The sequence below is a fragment of the Aquarana catesbeiana genome, linkage group LG12 (genome assembly GCF_042186555.1).
Source record: "Aquarana catesbeiana isolate 2022-GZ linkage group LG12, ASM4218655v1, whole genome shotgun sequence".
Classification (NCBI taxonomy): Eukaryota; Metazoa; Chordata; class Amphibia; order Anura; family Ranidae; genus Aquarana; species Aquarana catesbeiana.
In genome coordinates this window covers 209,604,716-209,631,249 of record NC_133335.1, presented here as the reverse complement: position 1 = coordinate 209,631,249, position 26,534 = coordinate 209,604,716, and the positions used below count along the sequence as shown (strand labels likewise).

The 26,534-nt window shown below is 43.7% G+C and overlaps 1 protein-coding gene across 2 annotated transcripts in view; it reads right to left on the bottom strand.

The window, feature by feature from the left end:
- Positions 1–988: 988 nt before the first annotated feature.
- TLDC2 (TBC/LysM-associated domain containing 2) overlaps positions 989–26,534 on the bottom strand; it is a 40,852-nt gene continuing 15,306 nt past the window's right edge. The window contains exons 2-6 of one of the 2 annotated variants that reach the window (XM_073606602.1): positions 21,849–22,016; positions 15,562–15,714; positions 12,739–12,834; positions 5,663–5,739; positions 989–5,567 (exon numbers count right to left, since the gene is read on the bottom strand). In XM_073606602.1, the coding sequence (XP_073462703.1) occupies positions 5,432–5,567; positions 5,663–5,739; positions 12,739–12,834; positions 15,562–15,714; positions 21,849–22,016 (630 nt within the window). In that variant the 3' untranslated portion in view covers positions 989–5,431. The remainder of the gene's footprint in view (positions 5,568–5,662; positions 5,740–12,738; positions 12,835–15,561; positions 15,715–21,848; positions 22,017–26,534) is intronic. The other variant, XM_073606603.1, reaches the window with a different exon arrangement.

Below are 26,534 nucleotides of genomic sequence, written 5' to 3'. Positions count from 1 at the left end.
ATTTCGTAAATTCGTACATTCGTAAATTCTTAAATTCGCACATTGGTACATTCGTAAATTCGTAAATTTGTAAATTCGGAAATCTTAAATAATAATTACCTAATAATAACTTAACTATTACTAACTATTAAATTATAGGTATTGTAATTTCCTTTCAAATTTGGCTGTTAGTGAACGTAACAAATACGAATTTATCCGAAGTTATGAATTATCCGAAATAATGAATGCCGCATCTAAATGAATGGAACGCAATTAATTAATAATAAATAACAATGATAATAATAAAAACATTTTTTATTATTATTAATTATTAATTTGTTCCGTTCCATTTGTTTAGATGCGGCATTCGTTATTTCAGATAATTCATAACTTCGGATAAATTCGTATTTGTTACGTTCACTATCAGCCAAATTTGAAAGGAAATTACAATACCTATACCTAATTTAATAGTTAGTTACTATTTCAGATTTTCGAATTTTCTAATTTTGAATTTCCAAATTTCCGAATTTTCTAATTTTCGAATGTACAAATGTGCGAATGAACGAATATACAAATTTACAAATTTACGAATTTACGAATGTACGAATTTATAAATTTTCGAATTTACAAAATATACGAATGTATGAATGAACGAATGTATGAATTTACGAATGTACGAATCTACAAATCTACAAATGTACAAATTTACGAATTGCGATCATAATGAATAACCCGAAAAACTAAAAAAAAAAACAAAAACGAATGAAATGAAAATGAACACATTTTTTAGCAGTGCACGTGTCTACTGATTTTGTTGTCTGTGTTCCTGCGGAGATTTTCTGCTTGAATCATTTTTATTATAATAATTATTATTAATATAAGCAAAAGTTTTACAGACATTTGTTCAGTTCAATATTTGAGTAAAACACGTTAATAATAGGTGCATAAAGAAAATGGGTAGGGACTTTAAATGAGGTGTGTATATTGTGGTTAATCAAAGGAATCAAAGTAAAACATGAACAAGTTTTTATTTGTTAGCCATGATTGAGTAGGTACATGGCAGACAATACATGCAATAATGGCACATAATATAACAAATCATGTATCCAAATCATTTACATGTTAAAAGTATAAATAGAATATACAATAGCATTATCCTCCATAATAAAAAAAAATCACTATAATATAACAGTTATAATCCATGATATTGCCTGGATCCAAAAACCATGTAGATATGTATGCATTGCATCTAGGTTAAGCCCGACGCGTTTCATGGGATCTATCCAATCGTCAGGGGCGGATGAATGATACATCTATATAAAGGGAGGTAAGTATATCAAAATCAACCATTCATAGACAAAAATTGGCAAAGAATAAATATACATACAGGGAGGATAGGATAGTCATCCCTGTAGGACTCACATATCTGCTTAGTGTGAAACAAACACACCGCCGGGGTGCTAGGGCTGGAAGGAATGCCTGGTCCGGAAGCTGTGGTAGTAGGGTCCAACAGGAACACAGGGAGCATAATTGTAGGTGTGACCCAGAGTATCTGGAACAGTAGGAAAAATGGGCTCCATTCTGTGGATCAATAAAGATATGAATACGAAATGGTGCTAAAAAATAAAGAAGTAAGCTAATCAAAGAAAAGAGCCCAAATAGCATGAGTATGAACTGATATCAAGACAGCGTAGGTCCCCAGGGGACTGACTGTGAATGAAAGAAGTGTGTTTAAATGCTCCCTATGTAATGAGCGGACCCCGCCCAGTGGGAGTGACAACTAGTAGTAACAAGAGCAGACTGCACAAATTATGTATCAATGGGAGAACTGGCTGTGAATAAAAAAAGGGCTGTTTAAATGCTCCCTGTGTAGCGAGCGGACCCCACCCAGCCAGCGCCACGCAAGGCATGACATTTAGGACGGGCGCCAGAGTCAGGGCGGAAGCCGCTCACTGAACCCCAGACGTCCATCCCACCGTCAGCCAAGATAGTGACACCTACCTGTGTAAGCAGACGGCGCAAATGCATCAACTACACAAGCGGTAGCGTGGCACTGTGCCAGGGAGGAACAGCCCCGCCCACGTCCCCGCACCCAATAATGAATCGGGTAGGGGGGACAGGGGAGGGGCGCCAAGAAAGCATCGCAGCTCCGGGAGGTAATAGGCAAAAAATCGGACCAACACCCTGGCAGTGCGCACGTAGACACAGGCCACAGAGTGTTAGAAACAATATGTCTTATGCATTTGTCTTATGCCGCGTACACACGACCGTTTTTTCCGTCAGAATAAACTCTGACGGTTTTTCCGACGGAGTTCCGCTGAAACGGACTTGCCTACACACGATCACACCAAAGTCCAATAGTTTAGAACGCGATGACCTACGACGGGACTAGAAAAAGGAAGTTCAATAGCCAGTAGCCAATAGCTGCCCTTGCGTCGTTTTTGGTCCGTCGGAATAGCATACAGACGAACGTTTTTCCCGATAGGAACTGAAAAGATTTAAAACATGTTCTATTTCTAGGTCCGTCAGAATTTCCAAAAGAAAAAATCCGATGAAGCCCACGCAGGATCGGAATATCCGATGGAATTATTCCATCGGCATAAGGATGGTAAATGGAAAAAGGACTAAAACATGATAGAAAAACGAACTGCCCTTAGGGGAGATCGATCATGATTAATATGAGGACATTAAGGGTCATGATCCAACGATGATGATAATAAGTGGATCATAAAACAGGAACATTGTTTGCAAAATGCATAGGAATTCAACGTATTGCACTGTAAAGCATGGGGCAGAGCTCCTGTGGCGCCACCTATTGCCCATCATGTAGGCTTTGATTCCACCTGGTTCTAATACCAACAAAGGGTTACGATCTGGGTTTCAACTGTTCCCATTACTATTGAGTGGACCCGAAGCATCACATGATTGTGTGGGCGTCAAGTATTTTTTATCTGTATATACAGTAAAACTTTTGGATTGCGAGCATAAGTTGTTCCGGAAGCAAGCTTGTAATCCAAAGCACTTGTATATTAAAGCAAATTTCCCCATAAGAAATAATGGAAACTCAAATGATTCGTTCCACAACCATTTATTCATAAGTCCTTCAGTTTACAGTCCATATAAAAAGACTATAGCAATGTGATAGGTTGTGTAACCATAAAAGGTCCATCCACAAATGGAAGACTCCACAAGGGGATTAGAAGCAAAATCCAGCAGGGGCCACAGGGTATAAAAGAGAAGAGAGGCGCCTCTAAGTGTAGCAATATGTTGTACCTTCATCAAATGTAACCATGTTGCTACGCTTACAGGCGCCTCTCTTCTCTTTTATACTCAGTTGTGACATGACACTACTTGTATATCGAGGCATCGCTTGTAAATCAAGTCAAAATTTGTTTAAAAATGTTGCTCATCTTGCAAAACGCTTCCAAACCAAGTTACTCTCAAACCAAGGTTTTACTGTATATCACTGTTGTTCATTTGTTATGTAGCTATGATTAAGCACCAGTAAAAGAGTGGTGTGAAACACGTCAGCTGCTGTACATTTTTATTCTGATTGTATGGACTTTTTCTTCAATAAAGATATTTTCTTGGAGTGTGGCCATCAGGATTATTTTTGCTCATATGTATCTTACATACTGAGGCTGCACCCTAACTGGCGGTGGGGAGGTGATATTTTGGAACAGCCACCTTGAGTGGGTTTTTCTTTCTATACTGCATTAACATATTTTAGACATGTTATTTACCTGGAAAAGCCTCCCTTATCCAAATGCCCTGAGACTGCTGCTGAGTGCCATCATCTTGGATGTGATATTAGCAGCCCCAGCGGACTCAGAACTGTTACTCAATTGACCCTATATAGCAGCCTTCTCAACCAGGGTTCTGTGGGGTCCTAGGGTTCCTCCAGAGGTTCCAAGGGGTTTCTTGAGCTGTAGCTGACTGACCTCCCATCTCATGGTGCCTGCATAGTTGCAGAGCCAATGGCATTACACCAATGGTCTTTTTAGCTGTAAGGGGGCATTTTCACCACAACTGTAAGAGGGACATTCTTCCCACTGATTTAATAGGTTCCCCTAGGACATGGGACTCAAACTGGCGGCCCTCCAGCTGTTGCGAAACTACAAGTCCCATGAGGCATTGCAAGGCTGACAGTTACAAGCATGACTCCCAAAGGCAGAGGCATGATGGGACTTGTAGTTCAGCAACAGCTGGAGGGCCACCAGTTTGAGACCCCTGTCCTAGGACCAGAAATTAATTTCAAGGGATCCTCTGGGGTAAAACAAGTTGATAAAGGCAGCTCTATGGTATTCATCTTCTCTTCACCTCCGACAGCTACATGATGGAAAAATTGTATCAAGTACTTACCATAATTTTTCATTCCCTGGCACCAATCCACGTATGCTACCATGCTGGTACCAGGAACATTTTATTAAATAATTACTGTAATTTTCCATTCCTGGAGCCAATTCATGGCAGCATACATGTGGTTGCATGCTGCCATGTTGGTGCCAGGGAATGGAAAATTATAGCAAATTCTTACCGTAATTTTTCTTTTCTGGAGTCAATCCATGGCAGCATGCTACCACATGCATGTTGGCGCCAGGAAAAAAAGATTATGTAGGTAGCAGAAGGGAGGGGAGGAGTAGCTGGGCCAGCACAGACACTAATTAGACACTCCCAGAAGAGGAGAGGGCTATGATGTGTAAGGCGGGGAGGGGCTGTGCTAGGGAATTGACTCTTCTGGAGTAGTCAAATGTTCCAGCAAGTTCAAAGGCACATTGTAAATGAATACAAAATAATTTACAGAAAGGAAAAAAATCGTGCAGGTAAACATTTAAAATATAAGAAATTTCTGTACTTTTTCCTTCAATTTTTTAAGAAGGGGACAGGGTCTCTTCAATGACTGTTGAGAGCTACAATAGGCTCACAGAATCTACGGTTTTTAATCACACTTCACCCATAGAGGAAAAAAATAAAGCATGGATATGGTGATAATGGAGAACACAAACAGAAAGCAGATCCTGAACAGGTAATGGCCAGCTATGGCCTCATGTACATACAGTATATAATCACACACTATTCACAAAAAAAAACAATTTTTAGGATAATTTAAAATTATATATACTTAAAACACTGTCAAAAATTTTACTTTTCTTTAACAACCTTGAATTTCTGTGACACAATATGGGAAATCAGTCAATGCCTAAAAGCTTAGATATATTTCATGAACTTCCCTAATTTAATAGTCCTGGAAGGCCATGTCACAGAAACAGTCAGCAGTGTTCTGTATCAGCCAACACCAAAAAAAAAAAAAAAAACACCGCCGTCGTCAGCATTTTGAATTGCCAGCAAATCCCCATCTGTCTTTTGCCCAATTCTCTGAACATTTGTTACATCCAACAAATCGTTTTAAGAGTCTGTCCAAAGGATGGACATGGAGGACCACAAGGGACACTCAGGTGAATGCCCAGGCTTCAAGGCCGTGGATGCGGAATTGCTCCCTACTGGACAGTATGAGGTTGTTGAAGGTGTCACACCTCTGACTTCTTCCATTATACAAATCTTCATCCAGCCACAGACCAAAATGACCACTGCGAAGGAAATAATGGGAAAGTATAGTAAAAATAAGTTAAATGTGTCCAAAAATAAACATTTCTGTCTTCCATGAGCACTCTGGCATACTTACTATTTGCCACCTCCGAATGTCAAGGACTGGACATCCCCTCTGACAAAAAAGTTGTTGTCTCCTGTCCACCGAAAGACCTTTAATGGAACATACAAGTTAATTATAGATGTTAAATCTAACTCTATTCAATTTTTGTAACTTTGCATAAGTGGTCACAATTTTGCACAGGTTTTTATCACTGTCTGTAACCTCACCGAGAAGCTTTTTTTCCCCCTCACTTCTTATCCCTGTGACACCATGGCATGAAAAGCCGGTGCAGTTGTCACCAGAAAAGTAGGTATTGAAGGAAATGAAAACATTGTCAGGGGATCTATTCCTGTGATGCTAAAATAAGAAATAGGGGTACAGTTGTCACCAGAGAAGTAGGCATGGAAGGAAATAAAAACAGAAGTTCTATCTAGGGAACACCATGACAAGAAATGGGGTGTAGTTGTCACCAGAGAAGTGGGCATGGAAGAAAATAAAAACAGAAGTTCTATCTAGAGGGCACCATGGCAAGAAAAGGAGGGCAGTTGTTACCGGAAAGGTAGATATAGAAGGAAATAAAAAACGTTGTCAGAATTCCTAGCCCTCTGACATCATGACAAGAAATGGGGGAGCAGCTGTCATCGGCAATGTAGATATGGAAGGAAATAAAAACAGTGTCAGCCCCATCCCTGTGACACCATGACAAGAAATGGGGTGCAGTTGTCACCAGAGAAGTGGGCATGGAAGGAAATAAAAACAGAAGTTCCATCTAGGGGACACCATGACAAGAAATGGGGTGCAGTTGTCACCAGAGAAGTGGTCATGGAAGGAAATAAAAACAGAAGTTCTATCTAGGGGACACCATGACAAGAAATGGGGTGCAGTTGTCACCAGAGAAGTGGTCATGGAAGAAAATAAAAAACAGAAGTTCTATTTAGGGGACACCATGACAAGAAATGGGGAGCAGTTGGCATGGATAGAAAGAAAATAAAATAAATGTCAGAATTTTAATCCCTGTGGCACCATGGCAAGAAATGGAGGGTAGTTGTTACCGGAAAGGTAGATATAGAAGGAAATAAAAAACGTTGTCAGAATTCCTAGCCCTCTGACACCATGACAAGAAATGGGGGAGCAGCTTTCATCGGCAATGTAGATATGGAAGGAAATAAAAACAGTGTCAGCCCCATCCCTGTGACACCATGACAAGAAATGGGGATGTGGTTGTCACTAGAAAAGGAAATGAAAACATTGTTAAAAGTTCCATCCCTATGACATCAAGGGGGAGATTTACTAAAACCGGTGCACTCGGAATCTGGTGCATCTGTGCATGGTAGCCAATCAACTTCTAACATCAGCTTGTTCAATTAAAGTAGAACTATGGGCAAAACATTTTTTTTTTTTCATTTTGGATAGTGCGAGCGGGGTTATAACCCCTGTCAGATTTTTTTTGCCATCTCTGTCCCATTGTGAAGATTTACCTTCATTTCTTGTCTCATAGCTAAGCAGGAAGTGAGAGGAAATCTCTGAAAAATAAAGGAATTTCTTGGGGACACCCAGGTCACCAGAACTAGTGTCCCCATTGGAAGATTTCACATTTATTACTTTTCTGGGGACAACTCAAAATTTGGGAGTTTCTTTTATTTTGACTTTCAATAATAATGGTAAACAGGACAAATAGAGAGAGTAAATCTCCTTAACGGGAGGGGGGGGGGACAGATAGCAAAAAAAATTGACAGGGCCTCTAATCCATCTCCACTCTATCCAAAACTTTAAAAAAAAAAATTTTGCATTTAGTTATACTTTAAGCTTTGACAATAAAACCTGGAGGTTTACTGGTTTCTATGCAGAGCTGCACCAGATTTTGCACTCTATTATTATTCCATTATTGATAATTCAACCCCCAAGTGTCACAGTCAGGGGTCAGGATTGGAGACCAGTAGCTATAGCAGTAGAGAGGTTCCCACCAACCAGCAGGGTAAGAACACAAGCAGATTACCCTGGCAGATGATGCGGGCTCACCCCAGGTTGCGGGGCCTAAACACAAGCCGGTATTTACCAGAGCTCCTGATGGTGGAAATAGGTTTGGCTGCATGCTAGGGACAGGCCGTGGTTCTCAGGATCGCCCTACCAGGATGTGAGCAAGTTTGGGGGCCGGTAGCAGATGGGGATCAAGCAGAAACATTGTGAGTAACACGCCAAAGGTTGGTATCCAGTGGTTGCAGGTTGGGGTTAAGCGGAAGCGTAGTCGGGGAACAAGCCAAGGGCTGTAGTGAAGATACAGAGGACAGCAGGAGTGAAAGGAGCAAGATATTAGCTGGAGAAGAACACAATAATCTGATAAACAAGAAGTGCAAAAGCATGGGTTAAATAGGAAGTTCATGGGAGGAGCAAGGAGTTCAAGGTTCCCCAGAAATAAGACAACAGAAGGTACTTATATCTAAGGATTCAGGTAGGGAGCTGCTTAGTATCTCAGGTGGCTCAGCAAGATCTATTGGCAGATGCAGCAGAGGTCATGGGTTCAGATCCTGGTCCTGACACCAAGACAAGAAATGGGGGTGCAGTTGTCAGAAGAAAATTAAGCATGGAAGGAAAAAAAAACACTGTGAGAAGTTGTATCCCTTCCTCTCTAAACTAAAAATAGATATGTTTTTTGGAGAGATTTCCCATCTCTTTCTGTCAATCAGAAGACTCTATCCATTGTTGGGTCCCAAGCCCTGCTCCATAGAGGCCATGGTTTTCACACAATGCACTGACGATGGACAAAAAGCCTGAAACAGCTGTATGCAGTTTGGAATTATTAATATGAGCGTATAATTGCACTATACACCAGTGGTTCTGGCAGTGGCGGCCCATCTATACGGGGTGCAGGGGCGCCGCCCCCCCTAATCCATGCGCCCGGCCCCTAATCTACATGCAGGGTGCCGGACACATGTATTTCAACTGTTTTTTTTTTTTTTTCCTAAGCACGTCATTAGAGCCTGAGGCTCTAATTGGCTTCAAAAAAGGGTCGGCTCAGGAAGCTCAGATCACTGCACCCCGATCCCAACCAGTTGTGTGACAATAGCGAATTAATATTCACTATTGTCTTCCTGATTCTCCTCCGAGCCAATCAGGAAGCGGGTCCTGAGACCCGACTGGCCGGGAGTCTTAGGACTCCCGGCCAATCGGGTCTCAGGACTCACTTCCTGTTCGGCGGAGGAGAAGCAACGGCCCCAGAGCGAGGAGCAGCAGCCCTACCCCGGATCCTTGTCATAAGGTAAGGAGACCTCTGTCCGTCCATCTCCCGCGGGTGGTGATTGCAGGGGACGGGGGTTGGGGGATCGTCGTCTTCTCATCCGTGTTGGTTTGCTGCCTCCCCCCAAAATATTGAGCACCAGATACCACTGGGTTCTGGATGTGCATCTTGCCATTGAGGTGTAACAGAATGATTTGCATGGCTCCAACCACTGTCCAAGAATCAGAAGTAATTCTCTTATTATGGGACATGTGATGGAAACATCTTCTGATCTAAGAAGACTTTCCTGTGCTGTACACTGCCGGTGAAAGGTCCTCATTTCCTGCTACAATAAATGACACAAAAGTCCTGAATATATCGGACAAACCTTTGTACTGTATACACTTACAATCTGGTTGACGTCTTTAAAAAGACCGGATACAGCCGGGTTCAGATTAATTAGTCACATTTCCAAACAGAGATACAGAAAGAAACTTTCTTCACGGTTTCTAAGCCGGGGCCAGGATAAAAGTAAAAGTAACATTTATTATTTACTCTAAAACAGTAAAGCTGAACTCCTGTTAAAAGTCTGATTACACAGATGAAATGCATATACAGTATAAGAACTGTTTGCCTGAGGATTGTAGCTCTGTCCATCCAGTCTTGAGATTTACACAGCTCCGGCACACAGCAAAGCCCTGACTGGCAGAGCAGGGACTTGACAGTTCAGTGCTGCAGTTTAGTGCGCACTTGTGGTGGTGGTGGTGGTGGTGGGGGGGGGTGGTAAAAATAGGCAGTTGAGCTGTGGTTTTACTGCCTCCTGACCAGGGACGTGCAGTCAGGGAAGGCAGGTGAGACAGGGCCTCACCTGCCATGAACATGAAAGAAATAGCTCGGCGACCTGGGGTCACTGAGACCCCAAATTTGGGGGGTATGTAGCCTGTGTGCTGCAGTTTAGTGCGCACTTGTGGTGGTGGTGGTGGGGGGGGGGGGGGGTAAAAATAGGCAGTTGAGCTGTGGTTTTACTGCCTCCTGACCAGGGATGTGCAGTCAGGGAAGGCAGGTGAGGCAGGGCCATGAACATTAAAAAGAAATAGCTCGGCGACCTGGGGTCACCGAGACCCCAAATTTGGGGGGTATGTAGCCTAAATCCTGCCCCACCATTTGGGGCTTCTACGACCTATGGTTCCGGAGATACGGGGCTCCTTGTGCAGCCTGTCAGAAGCTACATACAGAGCGGCCACTTTAAATAAAAGCCGGCACACTCTGTTTGCAGCAGACTGAGAGGATGAGCTCACAGTGCCTCTCCTCACTTCTTGTCAGAAGCACTGAGCTCAATGGACAGACTGGAGTCTTGGACCAATGGTAGAGTACCATTGGTCCCAGCTGTCCAGTAAAAATACTGCAGTGGAGGCACGCCTCTCACTGCAGTGTCATTGAAGGGGGTGTGTCTAAAAGACAAATGATCTCTTCCAGCCCAGCCCTCTTAACTACAAGGAAATACATGTGTTTATGTGTCTAGGATTTACCCACAATCCCATGTTTTTCTAACACAGTTAAGAAGGAGAATGAGAATCTGCTGCTGCTGAAAAGGTGCAAGCAAAATTATATATTATTATGCTATATGTTATACGATAATAATTTATTATTTATCTATTTACTGTGAAATTACTGGTTGGAAGTTATAACTTCAAACTTCAGTAATTTGTTCATTAAGCCACCTGCTTGAGTACAGTTTTTGAAAATATAGTAAATTACCTTAAAAACAATATATAATAATTATAGGTATATTACTTAATTATGGTAATTAACCCCTCGCCACCCAGGCCAATTCTGACACTTCTCTCCTACATGTAAAAATCATCATTTTGTTTGCTAGAAAATTACTCAGAACCCCCAAACATTATTTATATTGTTTTAGCAGACACCATAAGGAATAAAATGGTGGTCATTGCAATTTTTATGTAATACGGTAGTTGCGCACCAATTTTTTTAAAATTTTGGGGGGGGGGACTAACTTTACCCCAATTTTTTTGTATACTATGAAAGATGATGTTACGCCGAGTAAATAGATACCTAACATGTCACGATTTAAAATTGCGCACACTTGTGGAATGGTGCCAAACTTCAGTACTTCTAAATCTCCATAGTTGACGCTTTAAATTTTTTTACAGGTTACATGTTTAGAGTTAGGCTGGATTCACACCTATGCAGATTTAGTGCTTTTTGCATGTTGCAGATTTGCACTACAGTCCATTTAACATGGTTTCCTATGGAACACGTTCTTTAGAGCAAATCTGAAAAATGCAAAAAGCGCTAAAAATGCATAGATGTGATTTCAGCCTTACAGAGGAGGTCTAGTGCTAGAGTTATCGCTCTCGCTGTAACGATCGCGGCGTATGTAACCTGTGTGTATCTGGCTCTGATACTAGCTAGTGCCTCACTTTCCCAGCCTGTGAATGGCCAATAAGGGAGAAGCAGCAGAATGAGGATTTCATCTCTATGTCACTCTGCTCTCTCCCCCTATCAGTCTGCCTTTTGATAGCACATGATCACTGCAGCACAACCGAATGGCTCCTTGTGCTGCTTTTACATCTCCCAGTCTGAGTTATGCTGTATAGGGGATTGTATAAGCCGGCTTATAGTAAGTAAAATGTGGGTACTTAAAAATACATTTAATGATATATTAGTGATTACAGAGCTACATTCTTTTGTGTCTTTTTTTATATCTGTCTGGAGTTCAGCTGTACATTTTTATGATAGCAAGTAACTAGGGCCATATGTATTACTGTCGTAGGAAACATCTGTTCTACAGTGGAAATATCAGCAAATGGATAAATATACAGTAAAATATACGCTCATCAGCCACTTCATTAGCTACACCTGTTCAATTGCTTGTTGACACAACCAGCCAATCACATGGCAGCAACTCTAGGCATCTAGACGTTGTGAAGACGACTTGCTAAAGTTCAAACCGAGCATCAGACTGGGAAAAAAAAGGGGATGTAAGTGACTTTGAACGTGGCATGGTTGTTGGTATCAGACGGGCTGATCTGAATATTTAAAAAACTGATGATCTACTGGGATTTTCGTGCACAGCACAGGTTTACAGAGAATGGTCTGAAAAAGAGAAAATATCCAGTAAGTGGCAGTTGTGTGGAGGAAAATGCCTTGTTGATGTCAGAGGAGAATGGGCAGACTGGTTCAAGATTATAGACAGGCAAAATTACCTCAAATAACCACTTGTTACAACCAAGGTATGCAGAATACCATCTCTGAACACACAACGCATCGAACCTTGACGCAGATGGGCTACAGCAGCAGAAGACAATACCGGTTGCCAATCCTCTCAGCTAAGAACAGGAAACTGAGCCTACAATTTCGCACAGGATCACCAAAATTGGACAATAGAAGATTGGAAAAAAATTGCCTGGTCTGATGAGTCTCAATTTCAGCTGCAACATTCGGATATTCGTTCCCGGGTGCCTGTCTCCGAGTGTCTCCAGCGCCCCCCAAACCTCTGGCCACATGCGGTACTGCATAGACAAGCAGTGGCTGTAGAACGAATTATCTGAGTTTCCATTGATTCCTATGGGGAAACTCGCTTTGATATACGAGTGCTTTGGATTACAAGCATTCTCCTGGAACGGATTATCCTCGTAATCCAAGGTACTTCTGATTCGTTAGCAATGAAGCAGCAGCTGACTGATGAGGTCATTTCTGCATTTTCTCCTCCAATCAGCAAGTCAGGAATGCCGGATTGCTGGCCTCTCACAGTCTGAAGGCTAAAGTACAGGAGTCTAGTACACAGACACGTTGGGGTATCATTTAGAATGCATCCATTTTTTTTTAAAGAGTTTAGCATAGCTGGATTATTAGTTGTCTCTATTAATACCTTTAGCTGTGGTGAAAAGCTGAACAGAAAAGTTTCTCCGGTTCCGTAGAAACTAGGGCTAACCTTGAGCTCATTGGAAGAGAAGCCTCCAAACACCTGCAAGAGATTTATTAAAGGGTCAGTTCACCTTGGAGAGGGCAGAGAGGCAGCAGCGAGGGACTAATCACACGTATGGAGGAAGTCTGCAGCGGCCAGGAGTAAGGTAGGTATGACACCTTATCCCCGCACCCCTAGACTAAACAAGCAAATAAAGAATAGGTTACCTCAATATTTCATAATCCTGAATTGTGTCTGTTGTACCATCTACAACATGTACCAAGTATCCTGTCCTCTTTGTATTGCTCCTTTGTGTGAAATACGTGATGATCCTGCCAGTCCCCCCCCCCCCCCCCTGCTTTCCTATTTCAAAACTGACCACTCTAGGCATAGAAGCATATGCTTCCCAGCGTGGTCAGTTTTCTGGCTGTGCTGGGAGAACAGCATGCTTGTCCTCCAATGATCAGACTTGTTGCTGACACGCCCCCTGCATAGCCATTCACTAGGAAGATCAGTGTGCTGCTGTTTCTTCGCCCCAACTCTCCAAGTACCTTATGCAGCTAAGACTATAGATTATGTGATCACTTATAAAAAAAAATGAAAAAAAAAAGAATTTTACAATGTGTATGTGTGTGTGTGTGTGTGTATATATATATATATGTGTGTGTGTTTGTTTTTCATTCCTATTTTAAACTGATTGGGTTGTCTTACAAGGCAAGGGTTCACATATACTTTAACACGTGCATTGGGGGGGGGGGGGGGGGCACTGTAAGGGTAGATTTGATCTAATTTCAGCTTTAGATCGCTAGTTTTAGTGGCGCTTTACCATCGCTTTAGCAGCGCTTTTAACTCCCGCTAGCGGCCGAATAAAGGGTTAATAGTGCCCGTGTGGCGGCGCTGCCGAAGCGCTTTGCAGGCGGTTCGGCAGTGCTGCCCATTCATTTCAATGGGCAGGGGCGTTTTGGGAGTGGTGTATACACCGCCCCTCCACCGCTCCAAGGGTGCTGCTTGCAGGACTTTTTCTAACGTCCCGCAAGCGCACCGTCCCAGTGTGAAAGCACTCGGGCTTTCACACTGGAGAGGCTTGGGAGGCGTTTTTTTTCTGGCACTTTACAGGCGCCATTTTTAGCGCTAAAAAGCCTTCAGTGTGAAAGGGGTCTTAAAGTGATATTAAAGCCTTGGTTTTTTTTTTGTTTTTGTTTTTTTTTTTAATATCAAACATGTTATACTTACCTGCTCTGTGAAGTGGTTTTGCACAGAGTGGCCCAGATCCTCCTCTTCTCGGGTCCCCCGCCGGCTCTCTTTGCTCCTCTCTCCTGCCGAGCTTGCTATGGGGGCACCTGAGCCGATGCTTTGTGTGTGTCCATTCAGATATGGAGCGGAGGCTTGGCTCCGCCCCCCTCTCTCTCCTTATTGGCTCACTGACTTTGATTGACAGCAGCATGAGCCAATGGCGCAATGCTGCTGTCTCAGCCAATGAGAAGGGAGAGTACAAGACAGCCGAGGCTCCTGGGCAACATCACTGGATCGAGATGGGGCTCAGATAAGTATTAGGGGGATCTGCTGCACACAGAAGGCTTTTTATCTTAATGCATAGAATGCACTAAGATAAAAAAACCTTCTGCCTTTAGAACCACATAAATAATAAATAGAAAGGGAAAGTTAGTTAAGATTTTTAGCCAAGTAAAAAGATAAGCGGCAATTTTTTCATTTTTTTTTTTTTATTAAGTGATGCTATGTGAACCGGAACATGTAACAAAATCAAAAGCAAAAATACGCGTAAGGCCTCTTTCAGACGAACGATCCGTTCAGGTCCGCCTGTCAGTTTTTTAGGCGGACCTGAACGGACCCTCCATAGATCTCTATGGAGCGTTGGATGTCAGCGGTGACATGTCCGCTGCCATCCGACCCACTCCGATCCGAAAAAGTGTAGCGGAGGAAAAACCTACTTTTCCATCCGTTTTCGGATCGGATCGGGTGACGACGGACTCTATGGTCCGTCGTCATCCGATCCCCCCATAGGGGAGAGCAGCGTTCTGACAGGTCCGTCGCTGCACAGTGTGCAGAGACAGGCCTGTCATCTTCCTGCTCAGTGGGGATCGGCGGAGCGATCCCCCGCTGAGCACAGCGGATGTTCACGGGGTGGGTCATCATTGATCCGTCCCGTGTGAAAGAGCCCTCACGAGCCGTGCCAACTGTTTCTGTTATTAGCAGGATAGGCAGATGTTTATCTGATGTCTGTGGCTTGGTCATTAGTGATTTTTTTATTTTTTTTATATAATTCAATTTTTATTACATTTGGGACAAACCATACAATACTGTACAAAAAGATATGTAAAAAAAAATAAAAAAAAATAAAGTGTAGACTGTATATATACACTTTTATCTTTGCTCTTCTACCTTAAATCACTTTTCTCAATTATATCATTTATCTAATAAACCCTTCTATACAATATTTAGAACCCACCATCCCCACCTCATCCAAACGATGAAAAAAAAAAAAAAACCCAAAACAAAACCCAACCAACCTAACCCCCCCCCCCCCCCCAAAAAAAAAAACAAAATAAGGAGCAGGAGAAGGGAGAGGGAAGGGAAGAAAGCAGGGGGAAAAGAGGGGCACAATCTAAAAAAAAGAAAATAAAATAAAAAAGAAAATTAAAAATAAATTTATTAAAAAAAAATGTGCATGGAACCTACCAACAATGACGGGGGAAGAAAAACAAACCAAAAAAAAAAAAAAAAAAACATTTTATGTGCAATCATAAATCTATGTTATTAGTGAATTACCTTTCCTTCATCATCTTTAATAATCAGTAAAGCTGGGGAGCTGATTGCACTCATAGTCCTGTACATTGTCCTCAGGCTGAAGCCATGCTTGTCTGTACTGTATAGCAGCCTCCAGTTCTGTCCTATGACCTTTGGTGGCAAATGTTGTGCAATCTGGAACAATAAAACGATGACATTATTTATACAATATGAAGTCATGATCATAAAAGTTACTTTTCAGGACTTCCTTGGAGAAAGGTCACTGTTATATTTACTGCCGATAAGAGAAAAAGGTGCCGATAATGGCAACGAAAACGCATGCGATTTTGCAGCAAATTCACGATTTTATGCCGATTTTACTGTGTTATGGTTTGTTTTTCATAGGTCATGCGACTCAAAAAAATGCATCGAAAACATAACACGGGTGCATTAGGCTCTGTTCACACCATGGCGTTCCAGATCGCGGGGTGGAATCGCCGAGATTCTGCCCACAATTCTGAATTGCCACAAAACGCAGACGTGCTTGTGATCCCCATTACTTTAACCGTGCCATTGGAATCGCGGGATGCCTGTCGCCCAACAGAAGTTCAGGAAGCTTCTTTTGGGGCGACAGGCATCCCGCGATTCTGTTTGTGCGATTTTACCGCAATTCGTCGGGCGTCAATCACGGCAACATCGCACCGCAATTTGGGTGCCATTAAAAGTAATGGGGATCGCAAACGCATCCTGCATTTTTGCTTTTTTTTTTGGGTCCACACTGGAATCGGATCACATGGGTGTTCACACCCATGCGATTTAATTCCTGCACCCTTTGACAGTTCGCACTGCAATCTGCGAACCGATCTGGGGGTGTCATTAACTTTACATTGACACTTGCAGCGGTTGCAGATGTGTAAACCGCCGGTGAGTAACATGCGATGCGGGAACTGGAATCGCACTGGTTCCCACATTGCATACGTGTGAACTGGGACTAAATTATGCATTCTTGCTGGGTTTTCAATGCACTTCAAAGAGGAGGTGCGTTTTAGGTGCGTTTTTTTTTTTTTAAGGCTTGGTTCACACTTGTGCAATGCGGGAACCCGCGCGATACCTGTGCTTGTTGCCGCATCGCACCTGAACCTGAATTGCCGGCGGTTCACACTGACATCTGCGAATGGCTGCGGGTGTCAATGTAAAGTTAATGACACCCTGATCGGTTTGTAGATCGCAGTGCAAACTGTGAAATGGCGCAAGAATCGGATCGCATCAGTGTGAACACCGATGCGATCCGATCCCAGTGCAGACCAAAAAAAATGCTCCTGCACCATTTTGGTGTGACTGTGATGCGATTTCAACCATACAGTTTTTAATGCATCGAATTTGCATCGCACAGACATCGCAGACAGCAATGCGGTGGGAATCACATGCGATGTCTGCGATCACAAAAGTGTGAACCCAACTGACCAAAAATGCTACAAGCTGGATTTTTACCACCACAACGGAAGCGCAGCGAACCATTGTGAGGACATACATAGAATTTAACCGCTTCAGCCCCCCGGAAGATTTTACCCCCTTCCTGACCAGAGCACTTTTTGTGATTCCGCACTGTGTCGCTTTAACTGACAATTGCGCCGTCGTGCGACGTTGCACCAAAACAAAATTGACGTCCTTTGTTTCCTACAAATAGAGCTTTCTTTTGGTGGTATTTGATCATCTCTGCGGTTTTTATTTTTTGCGCTATAAACAAAAAAAGAGCGACAGTTTTGAAAAAAAAAAGCAATATTTTTTACTTTTTGCTATAATAAATATCCCTCAAAAATATATAAAAAAACAAATTTTTTCCTCAGTTTAGGCCGATATGTATTCTTCTACATATTTTTGGTAAGAAAAATCGCAATAAGCGTATATTGATTGGTTTGCGCAAAATTTATAGCGTGTACAAAATAGGGGATAGATTTATGTCATTTTTATTATTTTTTTTTTATTAGTAATGGCGGCGATCTGCGATTTTTATCATGACTGCGACATTATGGTGGACACATCGGACACATTATGACACTATTTTGGGACCATTGTCATTTATACAGCGATCAGTGCTATAAAAATGCACTGATTACTGTGTAAATGACACTGACAGGGAAGGGGTTAAACAATAGGGGGCGATCAAGGGGTTAAATGTGTCCTAGGGAGTGATTCTAACTGTGGGGGGGATGGGCTTCCACTGACATGACAGTGATCACTGTTCTTGATGACAGGGAGCAGTAGATCTCTGTCATGTCACTAGGCAGAACGGGAAATGCCTTGTTTACATAGGCATCTCCCCATTCTGCGGCTCCGGGACACGATCGCCGGGACACCGGAAGACATTGAGTCCGCGGGACCCGCAGACAAGGTCACGCTGTACGCGGCGGGCGTGCCCGCTAGCCCTGCCAATTAAAGGGGACGTACAGGTACGCCCATTTGCCCACCGCTGCCATTGTGCCGACGTATATCGGCGTGCGCCGGTCGGCAAATGGTTAAAGGGATGCAGTTTTCTTGAGCTTTTCTTGCGCTAAATGTGGCGATAATGGCCGACAATAAATTCATTTTCAATTCAATTGATGATATTAATGAAAAAGTTGAATCCAATACAATTATATATAAAAGTATTAAAAAAAAAAAAAAACTGTCCTTTTTGGTTTAGTTTTCAGCCAAGTGCATCTTGAATTTTCGGTTTCAGTTTCGGCACCAAAATTTGGTGCACCTCTAGTATTTACATTCCATATCATCCAGGCAATATTTCTGCTCTTGTCTGACACTAGTTAAAGTGGTTCTAAAGATAATACTTTTTTTTTTTTAACCTTTATCCATTCCCTGCATTAAGGTAGAAAATGTCCCTCACCTCCCTAAATACTTACCTGCATCCTCACTCGCTCCAGCGTTGTGCTCCCTTGCAGCGGCACTGGTCCGTGTACCACCTCTCACAGGACAAAGAGGCGGCAGCAGCAGCTATTGGCTCTTGCTGCTGTCAATCAAATCCTGTAAGGAGAGAGGGGGGGGTTTGGCGGCTGAACCACACTGTGTGTGTCTATTGATGCACACAGCCCGGCTCGGGAGTAAGCCCCCATGAGTGTCCCCATAGCAAGCTTTGGAGGCACACACCGAAGAGGAGGAGCCAAGAGTGCCAGAGGGGTACCTCAGAAGAGGAGGTTTGGGGTTGCCCTGTAGGTAAGTAATTAGTGTTTATTATTTTAACTGCTTCTGTACCGTCCACCACACATATACCCAACTGTACGTTGTCTCCTCTTCCTGGATCTGGGGCACGTGCGCGCGCCTCCAGAGTCCTGCTCCCGCTGTGATTGGACACAGTGGGAGCCAATCAGCGGGTCTGGTGGCTGCGATGGCCGTCGGCCACCCACAATCGTTCGTGGAGAGGCAGAACGGTGGTCTGTTACAGAGGGAGAGAGAGATCTTGTGTTCCTGCTAATCAGGAACACAGATGCCTCTCTTCCCCCAGTCAGTCCATCCCCCACACAGTTAGAAAGCATTCCCTAGGTGCACACTTAACCCTTTGATCGCCCCTGATGGTAACCCCTTCCCATCCAGTGTCATTAGTACAGTATTAGTGTCACTGGTCCCCAAAAAGTGTCACTAAAGCCTCGTACACATGATCAGATTTTCGGCAGGAATTTGTGTGATGACAGGCTGTTGGCCTAAAATCCGACCGTTAGTACGCTCCATCAGACAATTGTTGTCCAACTTTCGGCCAACAAATGTTGGATGGCAGGCTAGTAAATTTTCAGCGGACAACGGTCTGTTGAAAGATTTTCGCATCGCGTGTACACAAGTCCGTCACACAAAAGTCCAAAGTACAAACACGCATGCTCGGAATCAATGCTCACCAAACACGACATTAGCAGAAGGTGCCCAAAGGGATGCGCTCAAGAGCTGAAATTCCTCGTAGTACGTCACTACGTTCGTGTTTGTTGGCCGACAATTGTGTACCGTTTGTATGCAAGATAAGTTCACGGCACACGCCCTTTGGACAAAAGTCTGGCGCTTTGTCTGCTAACAATCCGATCGTGTGTACGAGGCTTTAGTGTTTCCGATTCGTCCGCTGCAATGTTGCAGTCCCACTAAAAATTGCTGATTGCTGCCATTACTATTAAAAATAAAAATGCCATAAAAAATATCCCATAGTTTGTAAACGCGATAACCTTTGCGCAAACCAATCAATATACGCTAATTGTGATTTTTTTACCAAAAATATGTAGAAGAATACATATTGGCTTGAATTGAGAAGAGATTTGATTTTTTTACATATTTTTATTGGATATGTTTTATAGCAGAAAGTAAAAAATATATATATATTTTTTTTTTCAAAATTGTCGCTCTTATTTTGTTTATAGCGCAAAAAATAAAAACCGCAGAGGCGATCAAATACCACCAAAAGAAAGCTCTATTTGTGAGGAAAAAGGACATAAATTTTGTTTGGGTACAACGTCGCAAGACCGTGCAATTGTCAGATAAAATAACGCAGTGCCGTATCGCAAAAAAAATGGCCTGGTCATTAAGGGGGTAAAACCTTCCGAGGCTGAGGTGGTTAATAAAAAAATATCCTTTACAATTAGTGCTTTAAAGTCGAAACTAAAAATGATCTTAAAATAAACTGCAAGCTGGCAGCTCTTTATTACAGAAGATACATGCTGTCTCCTCCACAATATTACACTTATCTCACATTTTTCTATTAAATGTACACTAAGCAGCGCATGCACAGGATTAATTTCCCCCCCCACCGACCAAGCAAGAGGCTGAAAACCCAGCACTCGAGGAATATAACCACCACATCACTAGAAGGTGGAGGTCGGAACTTTGTGAGTTTAGTTCTGCTTTACACTTGGTTCACACCTATGCGGTTTTTAGTGCGTTTTGCAGAAACCCGCTCAAGTCCATTTAACATGGTTTGCTATGGATCTAGTTCACATCTGTGCGTTTTGAGCCGGTGCATTTTTTGGAAAGGGTCAGGGACTTTTTACCACAGCAGATTGCGTTTTGCATGTAATAGACTTCAATGGACCTGCATCAAAAACACCAGTGTTGCGTTTTTGATTTGTTTTGCGTTTTTTGGGGGGCTAATAGGAAAGTATGACGACTTTGATACTACCTGAGTGCCAGACAGTGTAAAGTTGCATCAAACTGGCATCAGAGTCGCACTACTTTACTATTAACCAATAAAAAAAAAACGCATCAAAAACTCATCGAAAATGTGTGTTCAAAAACGCACCGGAAAAAACGCATCAACCGCAACCTGCATTGATGTGAACCTAGCTTAAGGGTGTATCAAAAGCCATAACTAAAGGCAATTTTTTTACCATTTTAGAGTATTGCCCCGTACACACGGTCGGACTTTCCGACGGAATATGTGCGATCGGAGCTTGTTGTCAGAAATGCCGACCGTGTGTGGGCTCCATCACACTTTTTCCATCGAAATTTCCGTCACACAAAGTTTGAGAGCTTGCTATAAAAATTTCCGACAACAAAATCCGTTCGCGTAAATTCCGACCGTGTGTGGACAATTCCGACGCACAAAGTGCCACGCATGCTCAGAATAAATTAAGAGACGAAAGCTACTGCCCCGTTTATAATCCCGATGTACGTGTTTTACGTCATCGCGTTCAGACCGATCAGATTTTCTGACAACTTTGTGCAACCGTGTGTATGCAAGACAAGTTTGAGCCAACATCCGTTGGAAAAAATCCATGGATTTTATTGTCGGAATGTCCGATCGTGTGTACAGGGCATAAGAGAAGATTTTAACTCCTATCAGATTTTTTTTTTTTTTTGCCATCTGTGTCCCTTTGAGGGGAGATTTTCTTTTACTTCCTGTCTCATAACCAAAACAGGAAATGAGAGAAAATTCCCTCCTCAGTGAAGGAATCCCTGGTTGTGACCAAGAACACCTGAACTAGTGTTCCCATTGGATGATTTCCTTGCAATTTCTGCTCTGGTGACAACCCAAAATTTGGACTTTCACTTTCACTCTCGGTGATAATGAGTGAGTGGGTGGATCTCCCTAACACAGACAGCAAAAAAACTTGACAGGGGTTCTAACCCCTCTCCAACACAAAAAAAAAAAAAATCTACTTTAGTTACACTTTAAGCTGGTCAAACTCTACGAATTTCAGTCGGTTCCTGAGGAATTGGCTAAGATTGGCTCAGTGGGTGGCCCTGCTTTGAAAAATCAAAGAATCTGGGAAAATTGCCAGACAAAGTTGCTGCATCCAATCAGATGAGGCTGCTGTTGGGGTATCTAAATACAAAAGCCACAGTGGGCCACCAATACCACTCACCTGCTTGACTTCATCCTTCCCAACAATCTGACTGCAGCCAATCAAAACGGGTTCCTCTACTTCCTCTTTCTTTTTCTCATTAACTTTTTTCTGAGTTTTCACATCTGGTTCTTCTATGATCTCGAAATCAGAATCATCGCCGGAAAGTGCGTCTTGGAAATTGTTTTCCTGTTAGACAAAAAAGGGGGGTTTGCTTTGACATTGTTTGGACATTAATGTACAAGGGGCAATAACTTACAGCAGAAATACCTCAAACATGCAACATTGGGGCCACTAGATGGAGCAAACGATCCCAAGAAATAAATTAATTAGATATGTTACAGGGATTAGTTGTGGCGGCTGTGTGAATGCTGAGACATTCGCACAGCAAATTTTTTATAAATAGACCCCTAGGACTTTTTGCACAAATATAAAAAAAAGCTAATTATTGCCTAAAGGGTTATTAATCTTGCTTTGTGGATTTGGCCCTGAGTTCAAAACCCCCTTTTTGTGTGGAGTTTGTACACTATATTACCCAAAGTATTGGGACGCCTGTCTTTAGGTTTAAGAGTGTGTCTATGGGAATGTTTGACCATTCTTCCAGAATGTTGGACGAGAAGGCCTGGCTTGCAGTCTCCGCTCTAATTCATCCCAAAGATGTTCTGTCGGGTTGAGGTCAGGACTCTGTGCAGGACAGTCAAATTCCTCCAACCCAAACTTTGTGCACTGGTCCAAATCATTTGGTGGAGGGGGGATTATGGTGTGGGGTTGTTTTTCAGGGGTTGGGTTTGGCCCCTTAGTTCCAGTGAAGGGAGATCTTAAGGCGTCAGCATACCAAGACATTTTGGACAATTTCATGCTCCCAACTTTGTGGGAACAGTTTGGTCATGACCCTTTCCTGTTCCAACATGACTGCCCACCAGTGCTCAAAGCAAGGTCCATAAAGACATGGATGGGAGAGTTTGGGGTGGAGGAACATGACTGACCTGCATAGAGTCCTGACCTCAACCCATGGGTGTCTGCATGGGGGGCCAAGTGCTCCCTTTGGAGCAAGGTGTCTGCACCTGGACGGGTGCCCAGGGTGCACTCCGCCCAGGCGCCACAAGCTGCCGTAAAATTGGAATGCCGAAGCTGTGGCAGTCACTTACTGTTACAATCAGCAGCAGCGGTGCCTCCCCGACTCCCAAGACTCTCTTATTGCACTGTCTGCTAGCCTCTCTGCTGCCGGCTGCACTGGTTGCTAGACTCGCCTGGCGTCTAGCAACTAGTGATGTCACATCATGAGGCCGAGGCGAGGCCCCAGCATTCAGAGCGGAGGAGGAACATCTTCCTCCCTCGCGTCTGGTCTATTTTGGCCCCACCCACCTCCTCCATCTTCTCCAGGCAGTGCGGCTCAGAGCCCAGCACGCCTGAAGAGCTAAGTGTGAGCTGTGCACCTGCACTAGCACCTGCCCGAGGTGAGGCAGCCTGTGTCCATGTTCTGGAGCTCATCTAACAGCACTACTTGTATAATTGTAGTGAAGGTGTTAAATCAATTATTTCATGATAGATATGCGAGAGATATCATCGCTAACATAAAAATGCTCTTTACCTGGCTGTAATGCTGACCCGTGGGTCTGAATGCTTTCTAAGCCAAAGCCTGTATGCACATCAAAAAGTTTAAGGAAAGTTAAAAATTCTTATCTGCATCCCTCCTCTGGGTTAATATAAATATTGGAACAACAGAGCCATGGTGCTGGCATTTAAAAGAAAGAAAAGTCAGTAGTGGAAACTTCTGTAAACATAAAAACAGGTTAGAAATTGCTAACAAGACAACGGTAGCTTGATTCTTTTATTAAGCTCTTGCATCAGGCTTCTCAAACCTTTGCATGCCTGCGCTGTATGTGATAATTACTAAGCCCCTCCCTAGCATGACATTGTCAAAAAGGGGCGGGGCATGAGTGACCTTAAAATGATGCCCCCCCCCAGAAAAAAGTTCTGCGGACGCCCATGCCTCAACCCTATACAACGCGTGTGGGATGAATTAGAGTGGAGACTGCGAGCCAGGCCTTCTCGTCCATCAGTGCCTGGACCTTACAAATGAGCTTCTGGAAGAATGGTCAAACATTCCCATAGACACACTCCTAAACCTTGTGCACAGCCTTCCCAGAAGAGTTGAAGATGTTATAGCTGCAGAGGTTGGGCCAACTCAGTATTGAACCCTACAGACTAAGACTGGGATGTCATTAAAGTTTAGGTGCGTGTAAAGACAGGCGTCCCAATACTTTTGGTAATATAGTGTAGGTCTTCACGTGAGTTTCCTCTGGTAGATGAATTAGCAGAATTTCTGGCAGTGTAGTATAATTATTAGATGGTGAGCTCCTTTGGGGGACAGGGACTGATATGTATTATTCTCATCAATAACATGGCGCCAACAGTCCTGGGACAAGGTCCTTTAGCACCCAAGGTAAAAAGGCCAAAGTGCATCCCCTGCCCCGGGAGCTACTATAGTTGCATAGGTATCAGGTCCTGCCCTTTTTTTCACCCCCCTCCTGCTTGTAGGCCCTGGGTGCTACTGCAAAATCAGGACCATGGTAGGGGCCAAGTACAGACTTTTTTTTCCACCTCTATGAATCCTGTACATTAGGTTTCCACAATACACCATACAATAATTTATAGGTTGGATTAGTGCCGTATTACAGTTTTGGTAGTTAAATAGAACATTCTTTGTGAAGGTCTATACATCAGATCAGAAAAAAGAACAACTGAGAGGGAAAGATGGACAGAGGGATTAGGTCCCAAAAAAAGGCAAAGTTCCTCCATATGAGGGCCAATCGGGAATGTAGACGCAGGGTCCACAGCTGACCAACACAGCTCTCGACTAAACGCTCTCTATGAGAAGACAGATCTTTTTATTTGCTAATGCATAAACCAACATCAAGAGTAAACAAAGGCTAACGAGAACATAAGAAAGGACTAGGATGTATATTGAGATCATCAAACAATGGAGGCAGGTGCTGGCAGAGGATGTATTATGATGTTCATGCCAGAAAATAACCGCCATGCATACACAAATTTATTTAAGCAAATATAATATCCAGGTACTGCGGGTAGCAGGACATTCTAAGTTGTATCATGTACACATAGGTCATGAAAACATAATCTATAACCATACTTAATATCAGTATTGTGCCTTACAGCAGTAGGGGCAGTTTAGAGTACAGCTGACAATAGACATCAGAGTCTCCCCCAACCATTTTCAGCTAGATGAGGTGACAACCTCATGTCTATGACAGCAGCTGAAACCCACTAACTGACCTCTCTGAGGCCGACCAGCTTATCACTCTGAGACCCACCAGCTGACCACTCTGAGACCCACCAGCTGACCACTCTGAGAACCACCAGCTGACCACTCTGAGACCCACCAGCTGACCACCCTGAGACCCAGCAGCTGACCACTCTGAAACCCACCAGCTGACCACTCTGAGGCCCAGCAGCTGACAACTCTGAGATCCACCAGTTGATTAATTTGAGACCCACTAGCTGACCACTCAGACTCACCAGCTTATCACTCTGAGATCCCCCAGCTTATCACTCTGAGACCAACCAGCTGACCACTCTGAGACCCAGTAGCTGACTGCCCTGGGAACCACAAATTGACCACTCTGAGACCCAGCAGTTGACCACTCTGAGACTCAGCCGCTGATCACTCTGAGATCCACCAGCTGACCAATCTAAGACCCAGCAGCTGACCACTCTGAGATCCAGCAGCTGACCTCTTTCAGGCCCAGCAACTGACCACTCTGAGACCCACCAGCTGACCACGCTGAGACCCAGCAGCTGACCATTCTCAAACCCAGCCGTTGACCACTCTGAGACTCAGCCGCTGACAACTCTGAGATCCACCAGCTGACCACTCTGAAACCCACCAGCTGACCACTCTGAGACCCACTAGCTGACCACTCTCAGACCCAGCAACTGACCACCCTGAGACCCAGCACTGACCACCCTGAGACCCAGCAGCTGACCACCCTGAGACCCAGCAGCTGACCACTCTGAGACCCAGCAGCTGACAACTCTGAGATCCACCAGTTGATCAATTTGAGACCCACTAGCTGACCACTCTGAGACTCACACTAAGGTCCCCCAGAATATCACTCTGAGACCAACCAGCTGACCACTCTGAGACCCAGTACCCGACTGCCCTGGAAACCACCAGCTGACCACTCTGAGACGTAGCAGCTGAGCATGCTGAGACCCACCGGTTGACCACTCTGAGACCCAGCAGCTGACCACACTGAGACCCACCAACATATCACTCTGAGACTTACCAGCAGACCATGCTGAGATCCACCAAATGACCACTCTGAGACCCAGCAGTTCAGCATGCTGAGACTCAGAAGTTGACCACTCTGAGACTCAGCCGCTAACAACTCTGAGATCCACTAGTTGAACACTTTGAAACCCATTAGCTGACTACTCTGAGACCCACCAGCTGACCACTCTGAGATCCAGCAGCTGAACTCTTTCAGACCCAGCAACTGACCACTCTGAGACCCACCAGCTGACCACGCTGAGACCCAGCAGCTGACCATTCTCAAACCCAGCCGTTGACCACTCTGAGACTCAGCCGCTGACAACTCTGAGATCCACCAGCTGACCACTCTGAAACCCACCAGCTGACCACTCTGAGACCCACTAGCTGACCACTCTCAGACCCAGCAACTG